Source organism: Echinops telfairi, unplaced genomic scaffold, assembly GCF_000313985.2.
Source record: "Echinops telfairi isolate 266 unplaced genomic scaffold, ASM31398v2 ScPeMD7_7400;HRSCAF=8409, whole genome shotgun sequence".
Taxonomy (NCBI): domain Eukaryota; kingdom Metazoa; phylum Chordata; class Mammalia; order Afrosoricida; family Tenrecidae; genus Echinops; species Echinops telfairi.
In genome coordinates this window covers 5,772,256-5,789,036 of record NW_022111300.1, presented here as the reverse complement: position 1 = coordinate 5,789,036, position 16,781 = coordinate 5,772,256, and the positions used below count along the sequence as shown (strand labels likewise).

The following is a 16,781-nucleotide window of genomic DNA, read 5'->3' as shown; positions in this document are numbered from 1 at the left end:
AGAGTAAAGTCCCGGTGTTGTTCTACTACCACAAAGATTTCCAAAACCGAACCAGACCCACTGCCACTGAGTTATAATTCTGACTCACAGCAACCCTAGATGGGGCTTCTAAGTCTATATCAAACCAAGAGTCTCAACTTCCTTCAAAGGGAACAGCTGGGGGTTTGAACTGCCAACATTGTGGTGAATGGTTACCATGACAGTGCCACCAGGGAGCCTTCCTATAAAAAACGGTAGCTGCGAAATCCTAAGGGGGCAGAATTCTCTGGCACCAAGGGCCACCATCAATTTAATGACACACAACAACCCAACCAGTGATTGCTTTATTCAAATATTTCTCAAGTATCTATTAAATGACAAACTGTAACAAGGAGTGCTGGCAAGAGAGATAAGAACTTGATGCTGTCCTGTAAGTACTGTCTGAGAGCAGGGATTTTTTAGTATCGGCATGACTGGCAGGTTGCGCTGGTTGGCTCTTTGCTATGGGGGTCCCCCACACATCAGAGGGTTTTCTAGCAGCATCCCTGGCCTCTACCCACTGAATGGCGGTAGCAGCCTCTGGGTTATGGCAATCAAAAACATCTCCAGTCATTTCCAATGTCTGCTGCATGATTCAGCCTCTAGTTGCGAATTCCTGGTCTAACAGAAGGACAAGAGACAAATCACAACTCACAACTGTGATATGAGCTGTGGCCGAGGTTTGCACCGGGTGCTGCTACGTGAACACAAAAGAGAAACAACTGTCCAAGCAAGGGGTGGGGAGGGGCCTGACAGAAGAGGGCGAGTAACAGGAAAAGATTCCTTGAAGAAGGATCCAGAAGGATGAGCAAGGGTAGCCAGATTAAAAATGGAGTGAGACAAGAAGTCACACTCCCCAAACAGGAAACCGCATGTGTGGAGGAGCTGAGAGGATGGGAAGCCCCCGGAGGCAAATCAGGAGCTGAGGAGTGTGGGGTGAGGGGGTGGTGGCAGTTAGGACTGCTTGCTGTAGATCCCTTTGATCTTAGAGACAACTGCGGCTCCTGCAGAAATTTAAGAGAGACAAATATATGATTCTAGTTTATGTGCTAGAAATAGAGCTAGTGGCAGATGGGAAGAAACAATGACGGGAAACAAAGAGATCCTAGATGCATGATTTCAGAAGTCATAAAGGGACTCTTAATGCTCACAGTGAAGTTATGTAATCTATTTTCCATAACAAATTTTCTAGGGTGGGTCACTGAATGACAAAAAGTCTAAGAATTATAGAAGAAAAATGCCATGAGAGTACAGGAGCACCTCACTGATTGAACCTCTTCCCTTGCTTTTTTATTTAATGAGCAAGAGCTTTAATCACCCATAGAACTAAAATTCGTGTCTGTTTTTTTAAAGTAATGTACTTACTTGCATGTAACTCTCAAAGAACCATGATTCCAAAATCTCTTGTTTGTGGCAGACACATCAGTACAATGTGTAGAAGGACTCACTGCTGGCTGCAGTACAACAGTACAGTATGCCTGCCACACACCTAAGGACGCCAAATGCACAGTCCAACAACCAGGTTTTTTCTCTCTCACAAAATTCTCAGGACACTTACGTATTGTTAATTATTTGAAATCTTTCACCCTTCTTAAATGAGAGGTCTTCTGTAGTTCTAGCTTCATAATCGTATAAGGCCACAAATAGAGTAACACCACCTATTGAAGGAAAAGAAACGACCATATATACGTGTTAACGAAACAGAAATACAGTACCACTGTCATCAAACAACAGCAAAACTCTTAAGGATGGTTTTCTTCCTAATCTCCAAGATCCATTTTATAGAAGCTGAAGATTTGGGCAGCTAAAATTGTCAAGTTTATGGGGTGTTCTTTTAAGATATTCCATGAGATTACTTGTGAAATGCTAACATTTTACAGACCATGGAAAACAATTTAATCCTGATGCATAGCAACACCACCCTCAGCTGGAAGACGGGTAACATTTCAAGTCAATTCCTTGACAGAAAAAGCACTGCAAGTAACAGACATCACCGTGGCACGGATCACCCCAGGTTCTTATCAACAACACAAGACATTTTCGTTCATAAAACCAATTAATCATTAACAGTCATGACTGGGTTTTAATAAGAATGTTTATTACATAAGGATAAAAATGACAAGCTTCCTTAGAAATCAAATGGCAAGGTGGGATACGATACAAATTACAAGGTATATATTCTAAATATAACAGTATTATATGTAGTATTATATGCATATACTTCAGAGATGAGCACACTGAACAACCAAACTATTAATCACCCCCCAAAAAAGTAACAGAAGAGATTTATAAAATATATATGGCATTTCAGTGTTACAAATTACTCAAGCCAGGGTAAAGTCCCTTAATTGTATTAACATTCTTCATCTGAATATGTACATACTGTACATCATAATTCTAGAGTTGCCAGATCAATTTTTAGTTTTCAATCTATCAATTTTCAAAATTTCTTAAGAATAAAAGGCAGATAGTAAAACTATGAAAAGACTAATAAGCAAAAATACTGTGACATACACGCAATAATATAAGACCTGTCTTAAAATTCAAAATTATACAAAACCGAAAGAAAAATGTAATCGCCTATAGTATTACCTCATTTATTTGCTCTCACCTCTAAATTCCACAGCCATATGTCTACTGCCTATTTGATATCTCTACTTGAAAGTCTAATACGCATTCAACACTTATTAGTTACCAAACCAAGAGCTTTCATAGTTTTCCTCTTCCGATTTGTATTTACCACGGTCTTCCTACCTCAACAAAGGGCACCACTATTCAGTCCGTTGCCTAAGCAACAGTTCTGCTTCTAAAGTATCTTATTTATCTACTTCTCTCCATTTCCACGCTGCCACTTTCATTCAAAGTCCTTGTCATTTCTCACTGGGAAGACTGAAAGCAGTAGCCTTCTAACCCCTAACATTCAATCTCCACACAGCACCGGAGTTTTTATAAAAGGAAATTCAGTTATGCACATCCTGTGATTAAAACTCTTCAATAGCTTCTTTTCTTTCTGGCTCCAAATACAGCCGAAACGTCTTCCAGAGGTTACAGAACCCTGAGGAACTGGGCTTCTGGTGAGCCCTGCCGTTTCACATCACACCACCCTCCCCTTGGTTCACGGCGGTCGGCCCGCCCGCTCGTCCTCAAAAGTACCACGTCCACCAACACTTCCTGAATTTTCTGTGTAATTTCCTCTTCCTGGAATGCTTTGTCGGGCCAGCCACCTGGTTAGGGCATTATCAATCAAATCTCACTTCAAACGATTTCTTCTTAAGGTGCCCTTTTCCAATCATGCTGGCTAGTTCCTTCTTAGCACTTACAAATCATTAACCACCGCTTGGCTATTCACTTACTAGATGTTGCCTGACTCATTGCACTGCAAACTCCATTGTAATGCCCAGCAGAAGCCTTGCTTGTCTTGCTCATCTCTCTATACCTGGCACCTAACTTTCCACAAGGTTCCAAGGCGATGGTTTTTATGAAAGCTGACTGCTGCAGCTTTCTCCTGGGAAGCAGTTAGTGGGTTTGAACTGCCAACCCATGAGAAAATGTTTAGAAAATTAGAATCGGTCCATGGCACTCCTCTAGCCACTGTCCCTGGTCCATGGGGAAATCTCTAGTCTAAGCTTTGAGAAGCGATTTCTTTCACCCACAGTTGTTCACAGGACCGACGGTGCTCGCTTTGATGCGGGGACCTGTTTTGCCTCCACTCCCAGGACTGCAGGAGAGCAGAATGAAGCCTGCGTCTCTCTCGGCCGCGGACAACGTGGAGCTGCTGTGTCAAGAAGTCTGGGAGGTTAACCAACCCAAGATTACTGTTGAAGCTACTTGTGTTTTGTTTCCTGCAGGGAAAAAGAATCCTGACTTCTGCAAAGGGACTCTTTACAAAAATGTGGCTCTTTTGCTCTCTCTTTTGAAAAATTTTCTAAAAAAAATTTGAGTTTACTTAAAAAAAAAATACTGGTCTTGTGTCCATGCAACACCATCCTTTTATCCTATGCTCTGAAAAGATATAGAATGTATAAAATAAATGGAGTTTTATTAAATTAGGATATTAAATCTGGGCTCTCCTGTCTATTATCTGTGACTGAGAAAAAAATCAAACTTTCTAAGTCTCGGGATTTAAAAAAATTATTATTTTAATAATGGATAGCATTTTCCAATCCTGAGACGCTTTAAGATTTTTGAGGGAGGGATATTTGATGTAAATTTTTATATCCCCAGTGCTTGCCATATAACAGATAGTCAATAAACATTTAAATAATGAACTAGTGAAATAATGTTATCATTCAAGATATAATATATAATTAGTACAAAATTTCCCAGCCATATACACAATAAAGCCTTAATGCTCATGTTAGAGACTGTAATTTTAACATATACCATCTATACTCGAGTATAAGCTGAGCTTTTCAGCACATTTTTAATGCAGTGTAAAATTTGGAGCCTCGGCTGATGTTCGGGTTGGCTTATACTCGAGTATATAGATAATTATTTTAAAAGTCCCCCAGTAAGTTATTTTCACAACCACAGGTAAACCTCACATTTCTATTGTCCAAGTTCATGGTCTCAAACTTATAACAGGATTGTTCATTGAAATCTCACCTGTTAAACCAGTAGGATATGAACTTTGCACCCCTGAAAATGAGGAAGATGTTCCTCCAAAAGGTGTCACCCCTGAGGATCCTCCAAATGGCGTCATGGAAAGACTGTTCAAATGAACAGATGTCCCCTTTGTTGAAGACGAAGGTGCCCCTGAAGTGTGCTCTGCTCCATACTGGCTGGCGCTTGTGCTGACGGGCTCGGTAACGTTCTCGGTTCGATATTTAATAGATGGACTTTTGTTCTCCTTACTCTTAATGCAGCCCATTATCAGATCTACAAAGGCAAATATTTTTGAGAAAGTCAATATACAGGACACAAAATTTCAATTCAAAAGCTGACAAAGCCGTTTTCTCCACAAAAAGTATCATTCAAAAGCAAAATAATACGGGATAAAACTCAAAATAATGAGGCCAAGGTTTATGGGACCAACAAAAAATTAGGAACCCCCAAGTCTATGGCCTTTATTCACTCTTCAGATCTAGAACTGACCTTGCCCCCATATTACTCAGCCTTTTCAGGTCAAAAGGGCAGCCTTCACTCAAGGACAGCGTGCAGAGGGTTAGGAAAGGCGGAGGACGAGAAACAGGACAAGTGATGGGTGGCTGAGGGACCGGTAATGCATGAGTACGAATGGTTGAATGTAAAACTCACGATCTACTCTACAAACGCTCACCTAGTCCACAATATAAAGCTAAAACAATAAAATATAAGCAAGCCGAACAATCTAGATTGCTTAAAATGAAGCCTCTCCCTTTTTGATCCCTTTTGTAATGTACTCTATTTTCACTTCAAAAAAATTGGCACTGAACTGTTAATTCATGGTTTACAATGAAAGAAACAATGATTTTTAATAATGCCATCTCTCAAATTAAAAATCTCTCCTCTAGGTTAATTAAAGCACGAAATTTGTCAAATTAGTTTATTTCATGTGTTTTAAGAAAAAGACCATTCTTGACCAGAAAATGTTTGCCTTTTTTTTTTTAAACAACCCTGAAGTTAGAGAGAGATGGTATTTACCAACACAGAGGCAGCGATGTGACAGTGCTAGAAGTGTGGCTCAGGGTGGTTTGCCCCAGAACATGTTCTGGCCAGAAGATGGCTCTGCATCTGAGTATACTGGGTCAGTCACAAGGTCGAGCTACAAGTTCATCGCATGCACAGATTCCTTCCAAACAGAGCACCTTTAAACGTGTCTCTGCTATCAGCAGGTGGCCGCAGGCAAGTTCTCCTTAAGGTGTCTTAGTCCATTAAGGGCCATGCAAAAAAGGGCCCAATAAAAACAGTGGCTTCTGAGGGGATCTTCTGGGCCAGTTAAATTCAAGACAACAAAGCCAGCTCAGAAGGTACGGTGACTGTTTCTGAGGGATTCCAAAGAGCTAATTTTGATAGATTTTCTAGAAGGACCTAAGATGATCACAGGAATTTATTACGAAGAATTTTTTTTTTACCTGGAAAACGACATTGGTGGAAAAAAGATCAGAAAGTAGCACAGAGGAGTTTCTCCCCCAAGACGTGCTCACTCTTCGGCGGCAGATAGACAGACAGCACTGTTCTAGGAGAATCTGGTTTGGAAACCTCGTCCCAGCCACGTCCCACTGCCCTGGCCGTGCCCATTCAAAGTTCTTCTGGTTCCCTACACTCAGAATCGGGAAGAGAAACCCAATTGGGGTCCTTCAAGGATGGTGCTCTGACATGGTGTAGAACTGAAGACCGTGGGATTCTTTGAGGAAGCGTTGAGAGATAAAACACGACTTCACCAGCGTTTACACCTAGGAGATGTCAAATGGTAATGGCTCCACAATTTGGTATTTCTGTTTAGTAAAAGTTTCAATAACTTTGTAACAATATATTTTATTTCTAAAAACCAGAAAACCAAACTATTGTCATCGAGTCAATGCCGACTCATAGCGACCTTATAAGACAGGGCAGAACTGCCCCTGTGGGTTTCTGACAGTATGGAATAAAGAGTAGAAAGCCTCTTTTTCTTGAGGAGCTGCTAGTGGTTTCGAACTGCTGACCTTGTGGACTGCAGCCCAACTTGTATCCACTACACCACCCGGGGCTCCTACTTTTTAAATGTACTCTTATATAACCATTTGAACGTGTAATCACTATAAACATTGATAATGTGATGTTACATTCCCTCCAGCCTGCTTTAATACTAAGCCTTACAAAATCCGTGAGTTTTACTTATAAACACATCTCAATTGAGACAGCAACCGTTTAAGTGCTTAATACATATACGTGGCCAGCAGCTACCATTCAGGATAGTGATTATTTTTCTAGTGAGAGGCCTGGAGACAGGGGCAGTTCAGTAGCAGAATTCTCGCTTTTCTTGTGGGTAAGACCTGGCTTGGATTCCTGGCTAGATTATTTCATATACAACTGTCATCTATCCAGGTGGAAGGCAGCACACTGCTATGATGCTTAACAGGGCTTGGCATGGCTACCCCAAGATGGACGAGGAAAAAAGGTCTGGCAATTCAGTTCTGAAAAATTAGCTAATGTTGTGGTCTTACGGATCACGACAGTACAAGAAGATGGCACAGGGCCAGGCAGGGTTTTGTTCCCTTGTTGGGGTCAACTCAAGTGCAGCTAACAATATCAAGAGACACACCCTAAGTGCTTACTAAACTAAGCACCCATCTCACCACAGCATTCAAGGCCTTCCAGATTTTGGCCACAGCCCATCTTTCTCACACCTCGCACTGGAAAAGAAAGAGTCCTGTTCTTCAAGTATTTTGTTCTGAGTTTCCCTACTACTCTCCCCACATCTCTCCCAGCTAAACTGGCATGCAGTGGGCTTTTCTATGCATAGCCAGCACTAAAAGCAAGACCAGACATACTAAGGCATCTCCAACACATCCATACAATAACAAACTCACAGACGCCCATCACAAAGGTCACTTTCCCATTTAGGCTTTCCCTGTAATCTGTAAAACTACTTTTCTTTTTTTTAATTAGTCATTTTATTGGGGGCACTTACAGCTCTTATAACAAACAACCCATGCATCAATTGTATCAAGCACATTTTTACATGTTTCCACCATCATTTTCAAAACATGATTTTTCTACTTGAGCCCTTGGTATTGGCTTCTCTTTTGACCCTCATTCCCCTACCCTCCCACCCTTGTGAGCCCTTGGTAAATTATAAATTATTACTATTTTCATATCTTACACTGCCCGCTCTCTCACTCCGTGCGCGTTTCTGTTGTTCGTTCCCCTTGGGTGTATGTGAGTGTGTTATACATCGATCAAAACTACTTTTCTTTAAAACTTATGTACTTCTGGGGAGGTTTCCCCCTTAGTTCATTTTTGGATCTTGTACTTTGCTTCTGAGTCTAATTCCCACCCCACAACCATGCTACTGGCAACACACTCCGCGAAAGCAAGCATTGTGTTTAATTCTCCTCTTAGCCACCGTGATGCCTACCGACGTGATCCAAATGGCGAAGGTTTACTATGACCGCGCCACCTGTACTAGGCTATGCACCCTCTGCAGGGGCACTGATGCAGATTTCGTTAATTCGTCTACCTTCAAATGTTAAAGGTGTCCTTATTTTATTCCTTTCTATGACATTCAAAAGGAAGTAGGTGAAAGGCAGTTACAACATTGGCTACATAATATTAGTTGAAATACAGAGCTATTACAATAGAAATAATCTCAGGGTCTCACAATTGGAAAGTGTCCGGATCACTGTCTTAAATGGGTACATTCTCAAAATATGAAACTTATAGGAAGCAGAGAAACACAAGTGAGACTTGAAATTTAAAGAGTGACTGAAAACATGAGAGAACATGAATAAAATGGACAAAAGGCAACTGCTTCTGAACATATTAGAAGAAAGTAAAGGAAAATTATTTCGTAATGTTGGGTTAGACAGTCTTTTCAAGCATGATATAGAAGCAAAAGTGCATTAATGGACAGATAGATATGACCTGGAGGCACACAGGTGAGGACAAAAGTACATAAGTAAATTGCTGCTCTCTTCACATAGCATCAATACCTAGTTTAATCTAGTCATGTCCCTCAATCGCGTTGATGCTGACTCCTGGCGACCCTATAGGAAAGAGTACAACTGCCCCAGGGAGTTTCCAAGCAACTCCCAAGGTTTCAAACTGCAGACCTTACGGATCACAGCCCAATGCAAAATCACTGTGCCACCAGGGCTCTTCAAACTTCAATATATATATATATTAAAATTGGTTGACATCAAATCATATCATTGTGTGCGCACCTCCATGATATGATCGCTGAGGACAAATGGGTGCATAAGCAAATGTGGCGAAGAAAGCTGAAGATGCCTGGCTATCAAAAGATATAGCATCTGGGGTCTAAAAGGCTTGAAGGTAAACAAATAGCCATCTAGCTCAGAAGCAACAAAGCCCACATGGAAGAAGTACACCAGCTGGAGATCACGAGGTGTGAAAGGGATCAGGTATCAGGCATCAGCAGAACAAAAAAATCTTACCATAGTGAATGAGGCAGGGAGACCCAAAGGCCAATTGTAGGCCACTGGAGATCCCCTTACAGAAGGGTTTCAGGGAGGAGATGAGCCAGTCAGGGTGCAATGTAGCAACAATGAAAAATACAACTTTCCTCTAGTTCCTAAATGCTTCCTCCCCGCCCCCACTATCATGATCCGAATTCTACCTCGCAAGTCTGGCTACACCAGAGGATGTACACTGGTACAGATAGGAACTGGAAACAGGGAATCCAGGGCGGATGATCCCTTCAGGACCAGTGGTGTGAGTGGCGATACTGGGAGGGTAAAGGGAGGGTGGGATGGAAAGGGGGAACCGATTACAAGGATCTATATGTGACCCCCTCCCTGGGGGACGGACAACAGAAAAGTGGGTGAAGGGAGACATTGGACAGGGCAAGATATGACAAAATAATAATTTATAAATTATCAAGGGTTCATGAGGGAGGGGGAGCGGGGAGGGAGGGGAAAAAATGAGGACCTGATGCCAGGGGCTTAAGTGGAGAGCAAATGTTTTGAGAATGACGACGGCAATGAATGCACAAATGTGCTTTACACAACTGATGTATGTATGGATTGTGATAAGAGTTGTATGAGCCTGTAATAAAACGATTAAAAAAACATTAAAAAGAGAAGTTATATTAGTCATGTAGTGAATATAAATAAAATTGAGACAATAAAAAAATTGGTTGACATCTTAATAGAGACAACAATTATACAAGAGAAGGAAAGACCCAGAGAAAAATGAGAAGATTTTCAAGTAGTTACATTTTAACACATAGACAGTGCACCATAAAATGGATGTGAATAGCATATCTGTTGTAACCCCACAGGCTAAAAATAGAATGCCAACATGCAATCAGTATGAGAAGGTATTCAAAGACAATTCATAACAGAAGCATGAAAATGCCCATTGACATCTGAAAATGAGTTCAACCTTCCCAGTCTTCTAACAAATGCAACCTGTCCTCCATTATGTAATTTCTACACCCAGGCGAGACTCCACGGCAGCCAAGGTAAGGTTGTCTAATTACTAAAATAGCATGGAGATTTTCTCACCTGTCATGCTTCCATACATCAACTTCTCACTCTCTCGTAAATCTCATTTTTTCAAAAGTTCTATAATTTACAAACAGTAAAGATCATCCTTATTAGAGTAAAAGTTGGAAGGTTTTCATAAAAGCTATGGTTCATGAAGAAAAAAGAGCTGTTTTGTCACTCAGAATCTCCTCTGTGCTCTTTTGTAATCAGTTTTTCCAACAAACTCAACACAGTGGACTTTACCGAGGGGGCTTCACAGTCTGAAGTACAGAAAATGCAGTATCTTTCCATTCCATTTTCCACAAATTTTTTGAAGTCCCTGATATGTGGGTATCTATTTAATTATTGTCGAAAGAATGTATCACTAGGTTTTAATTATGCAACAGTCCACCAAGAGTTCTATAACCACTAGCCAAGTTTCCAACTATGTTCTAACTTACCTATTCTGTAAGTCAGGGAAATTTCTCAACTTTATATCAGGTGGCCATATAGCCGAATTATTTGTACTGTACCGGGATCTACTCTGCAACCCTATATTTAGCAGAGCTGAAATAATGCATCTAGGACATTGGACCTCCACTCAAGTACTTACTCAATGCAAGAACACTTTGTTCTATCAAATTGGCATTCCATGACGCACACCTTCCCCACATGACATGAAGACAAAACGGTGCATAAACACATGTGGTGAAGAAAGCTGATGGTGCCCGGCTATCAAAAGATATAGCGTCTGGGGTCTTAAAGGCTTGCAGGTAAACAAGCAGCCATCTAGCTCAGAAGCAACATAGCCCACATGGAAGAAGCACACCAGTCTGTGTGACCACAAGGTGTAAAAAGGGACCAGGTATCAGGCATCAAAGAACAAAAAAATCACATCAATGGGTGCCCACCTTCCCGATATGATCACTGAAGACAAATGTGTGCATAAGCAAATGTGGCAAAGAAAGCTGATGGTGTCTGGCCATCAGGAGATATAGCGTCTGGGGTCTTAAAGGCTTGAAGATAAACAAGTGGTCATCTAGCTCAGAAGCAACAAAGCCCAAATGGAAGAAGCACACCAGCCTGTGTGACCACGAAGTGTCGAAGGGATCAGGTATCAGACATCAAAGAACAAAAAAATCATATCATTGTAAGTGAAGGGGAGTGCTGAGTGGATACCCAAAGCCCATCTATAGGCAATTGGACACCCCCTTACAGAAGGGCTGCGGGGAGGAGATGAGCCAGTCAGGGTGCAGGGTAGCAACGATGAAACATACAACTTTCCTCTAGTTCCTAAATGCTTCCTCCCCGCACTATCATGATCCGAACTCTACCTTGCAAGTCTGGCTAGACCAGAGGATGTACACTGGTACAGATAGGAGCTGGAAACACAGGGAATCCTGGACAGATGACCCCTTCAGGACCAGTGGTGAGAATGGCGATACCTGAAGGGTAGAGGGAAGGTGGGGTAGAAAGGGGTAACTGATTAGAAGGATCTACATGTGACCTCCTCCCTGGGGGATGGACAACAGAGAAGTGGGTGAAGGGAGACGTCAGACAGTGTAAGATATGACAAAATAATAATAATTTATAAATTATCAAAGGTTCATGAGGGAGTGGGGAATGCGGGGGGAAAAAATGAGGAGCTGATATCAAGGGCTCAAGTAAAAAGCAAATGTTTTGAGAAAGATGATGGCAACAAATGTGCTTGACACAACGGATCTATGTATGGATTGTGAAAAGAGATGTATGAACCCCCAATAAAGTGATTACAAAAAATAGGAGGTATAATTCTGATTATTATTTATTCATTTATCTTATGGGCTAATATACATGAACAAGTCTAATATAAAGTTAATTGTATATAACTACACTTTTAAAAATTAATGTATTATTCAATTTCAAAATTTCTACCTAAAGTTATCAGAAAATCAATAATTTGCTTAGTACTTAATTTTAATAAAGTAACGTTCATTTGGTTTAAATACATATAAAAGGCATTTAGTGAAGGGTCTTCTTATTTTCAAAACTTTCTGAAAAGCTTAGATACTGAGTTTTTCCTCCTCTTACCAGAAATATTCAGTTAGTATAAAAGTTTACCATTTTCAGTCATTTCTTCTGAGATTATTGCCATGATCTAATTCTAGGTGGGATTATGTAATAGGTATTATCTATTTGGAACAATCTTCTTATCCTAGCACTCTGACCTTTGTTACCTAGTGCATTGATTCTCAGCCTATTATATTTCATAGCCTATTAATTACTTTTTCAAAATTCCTATGATAATAATCATGGCAGTTACATAATCTGTCAATTTAAGGAAGGGGTGGAGTCTGGCCTGTCAATCAGGTCACAGTTTGATGACCTCATTCAGAGGCAGGTGCAATGGAGAGAAATAGCTCACTAGATGCAGAGCACACTCCCTCCCTACGAGGCATTCCTGTTGATAAGACACAAGGAGCTGTGCTAGAGCCCTGGAGTTGAAGGAGCCATGTGGAGACCCCTGCCAACGCTAAGATACTTCCACCACCACTGGCTCTACAAGACTTTCCACCCACTGGCCTATGGTCTTCCTGTACTCGGCCTCATTGTATATGTTTCATGAATCTGAAGAGGCATTTATTGATTGGTATCGGGCATATGGGGTTATATCGGACTTACGGACTTCAACTGGACTGGACTGTGCTGGGATGTTTTCTTAATGTACAATTAATTGCTCATTGATATAAAGTTCTCTCTTATACACATCTGAGTGTCTATGAATTCGTTTCTCTAGTCAACCCAGACTAACACAATAATAAACTTCATTTACTGAGAAAAAAATAAAATAATAAATAAAACAAAATAATGTATCTAACCCAATCATAAAATAATGTATCTAACCCAAATACTGTGATAAAGTATCTGGCTTTAATATTTTATAATATTATAACTTACAATGTTATAAAAGTATATTTTATACTTTGGTAAGGTTTTATGGTATGCCTCGAAAGTATTTACTATTGCTCATTACTTAATACCACAGTAATCCTAATATACTACCAGGAGATGAATAGGTATTAATTCTGCTTCTTCTAAAGAATCTGAGTCTAGGAAGGTTAACTGACTTGCTCAAAAGGGCAAGGCTAACATAGACCGCCACTAAGGGACCAGTTTTCTGAAGTTTATCCTACATTCAAAGTGCCCAGACTCACTACCCACACAATGGAGAAAAATGTGGCAAGCTCCTTCTGTAAAGATTCCAGCCTTGGAACCCAAGGGGTAGTTCTATACTATCCTGTCTGGCCCCATGGCAATAGATTAGGTGTGTGGCTGGTATCTGCATTTTTCCACGATAAAGCCTTTTATATAAAATTTTCTGTTTACTGGCAAGTTAGTGAATAATGGTCCTTTTGAAAATGTTGAGACAAAACATTCCTGGAAGTCAGCCTCACTGGTAGACTTAGGACACAAATCTACTAACTTTGAAATAGCAACTCACAGCACTTCACTGTACTAGTGTGTGTGTGGGGGGGGGGAACCCTCAATGATTTACTATACTCTTAACCTTGAAGCAAAAACATTTAAATGTACATTTCTATAAATTAAGTCATGAAAACAAGCCAATTATGATTTAACAGTACATTCAAACGGCAGGAAGGGGACCCTTAATCCTTTTGCCTAAAGACAAACCAAACCTACTGCTATTGAGTCGATTCAGAATTACAGCAATGCCCCTAAATAGGATTTCCAAGACTTGTAAATCTTTACTACAGGAGACCTGCCTCACCTTTCTCCCTCAGAGCAGCTAGTGGGTTTGAACTTGAACTTCCAACCTTGTGATTAGCAGTGCCAACGCTTACCTGACAGCTCCACCAGGGCTCCTACATTGTACACTCCCCCTTCACCCCGTCACCCGCCTGCCCTGACACACACAGAATCACTGCATGGAGTCCACGCTGACTCATAGCAATGCTATGGGGTGGAGGAGAAGTGCTCCTGTGGGTTTACAGCCTCTACTCCCATAAAGAGAGTAGAAAGCGTCATCTTTCTCCTTTGTTGCTGCTAGAAGCTTAGAGCTACTGACCTTCCAGTTAGTAGCCCAACACATAGCTCACTACTACCCCAGCAGACCTTGAAACATTTTGCCTAAATGGCTCTAATTTACAACCCTGGGTTTTTAAATCTTTAGGAAACCCTAAAGACATAGTCTTGATTTTCATAACATATGATATAAATAGGCCACATTGATCTGCAGGCCATCTACCTTCCTCTTTCATTTTTAATCTACTCCCATTAGCATCAAGCACAAAAGATTGGAAGGATCCAGAAGGAATAGAGAGCCAGGCAGAGAGGAGGAAGCAAAGGACTAGTAAAGGGCGTGTGCTTTGTCTTGTAAAAGCAAACAAAGAACTTAACTTTCCAAGAGTCAGAGAAGAATAGGAAATGTGAGCAATGGAAACTGAGCCTGCAGCCCTCCCTGGGAATGGTAATTTTCTACCACCTTTCGCCCCCACCCCCCCACTTTAAATATACAAACCTTTGACCTTAAAAATCGTCAAAATTCCTGATACAGGTTTGTTTTTTTTAAATGAACACTGGTGTCGTAGATCTGTCTATTCCAGGGACGTGATAAAAGGGAGGATACTGGAAGAACTGCAAAGAATACTGGCAAGTTCTAGGTACCTGTCTTGCATCTCGTAATAAAAGTAACATACAAATTAACATGAAACCTCAAAACTTACAAAATTGTATTAAGTTCCACACAGACCAGACATATGGGCTAATGTTGGACTTATGGGCTTGGACAGCACTGGGTTGGGATGCTTTTTTAATGTGCACTTACCCTTTATATAAAACTCTCTTACACATTTGAGTTTCTGTGGATTTGTTTCTCTAATGTACCCAGACTAACACATAAGGTCATTTTGAGATCTAAAAGGATAAAAATTCTAAAGTTAGGTATAAAATCCAGCTAAATTTTTCAAAAGTTGACTAAACTTGTAGAGGGAATGATAATTACCAAATAATTTATAGGCTTTCTACCAACAAGCTATTTGAATAATGACGCAGCGTGGCCAAAGGTGCTTCATCTTTACCTGAGATCTCCAGATTTTACTTTCAAGTGTTTTATAAATTAAACATGACCCCCCCCCGAAACATACAATGCAGTTATTCTATAATGAAGTATACATCCACTTTTTCTGCTTTTCTCTTTCTTTAGCAAGACTAAAGAACTCAAGAAAATTAGGTGCACACGAATTTTTTAGAAACTTTATAAATTGGCCTGAGGCACTTTCTCTCCAATCTGTAGATATTTACTTATTTCTACTACAATCTTCTTGCTAGAATAGTATGGTGGGGTTCGTTTTTTGGAGAATGGGAAAACTTCTTTTCTTATAAAGGTGTCTTTTATACCCCCTCAAACTAACAACTATTACTTCATACTTCTTAAAGAAACTTCCTATTTTTTTGTCCCAAGCCCAAATGAGTTATATTTTATTGCAAATCTCAGGTGACTAAAAAAAACAGAACAAATCACTGTCATCAAGACTTAAACTTATAGCAAAGCTATATAGGGCAGACCAGGACTGGCCACTGAGGGTTTCCAGGACTGTAAGACTCTACAGGAGTATAAAGTCTCATCTTTCTCTCTGAGAGCAGCTACTGGTTTCGAACTGCTGACCATTGCAGTTAGGCGTCTAATGCATAACTCATTCCACCACCAGGGCTCCCTTGGGTGACTTCTGCCATTTTCTGGTGAATGGTTACACAGCAAATTAGGTTCCCACTTAACAACTTCTAGGTAAATTGTTAGTAACAATTGTTACATTTTCCAAAACACGTCAGTACCTCTTCAATTATGTTCTGGTTGTTCCATTTCCAGAACTCTAGTTTGTCTGCTCCCCTACCTTTTCGTATTTGCTTTTGAGTAAATACGGACCTTTTGGTCTCACCTCAAACAAAACCTCCCTGTCATTTTTTATTTTGTGTGTCACTCTATGATTCCACTAAACAGTGATCTCAGAGGAGTGTCAGTTTAGTTTAAAGAGGGTTTCAGGGCAACCGTCTCAAGATTCCTCTGTCAGCTGCTCCAGTACGCCAGTCTTTTTTTTAAGAATCTGAGTTTTGTTCTACATGGTTCTTCATTTTATCAGGGGCCATCATTTACAACCCTGGTTAGAACAGTCAGTGGTGGTAGCTGGGCACCACTAAGTTCTTCTAGTCTCAGGATAGATGAGCTCATGGCTTGTGTTTTCTTTTGCATCTGACGAGTGAAAACCAATAGTTGAACTAAATGGCTGCCCCTAAGCTTTTAGGGCACTAGACCCTACTCACCATTTCACCAGGATGCAAAAACACAAACCTGGTACCTGTGCATACCATACATAAGACCACTTCTACCTGTGTGTACCAAAGTGTGTACTATTTGCTAACACACACACGCACGCACGCGCTCGTCGTGCACTCATTTGTTGTTCACTGTTGTTGCAAATTCTTGAGTGTTTTTTTTTTTAATTTTTTAGTTTTTATTTTTTAACATTTTATTAGGGGCTCATACAACTGTTATCCCAATCCATACACACATCTATTGTGTAAAGCACATTTGTACATCGTTTCTCAAAACATTTTCTCTTCATTTAAACCCCCGAAATTAGGTCCTCATTTTTCCCC

At 40.5% G+C, this 16,781-nt stretch overlaps 1 protein-coding gene across 2 annotated transcripts in view; it reads right to left on the bottom strand.

Annotated features, from left to right (window-relative positions):
• The window catches only part of YES1 (YES proto-oncogene 1, Src family tyrosine kinase), a 77,942-nt gene that overhangs the window by 24,340 nt on the left and 36,821 nt on the right, over window positions 1-16,781 (bottom strand). For both annotated transcript variants that reach the window (XM_045296171.1, XM_004702889.2), the window contains exons 2-3: window positions 4,624-4,896; window positions 1,577-1,676 (exon numbers count right to left, since the gene is read on the bottom strand). In XM_045296171.1, the coding sequence (XP_045152106.1) occupies window positions 1,577-1,676; window positions 4,624-4,888 (365 nt within the window). In that variant the 5' untranslated portion in view covers window positions 4,889-4,896. The remainder of the gene's footprint in view (window positions 1-1,576; window positions 1,677-4,623; window positions 4,897-16,781) is intronic.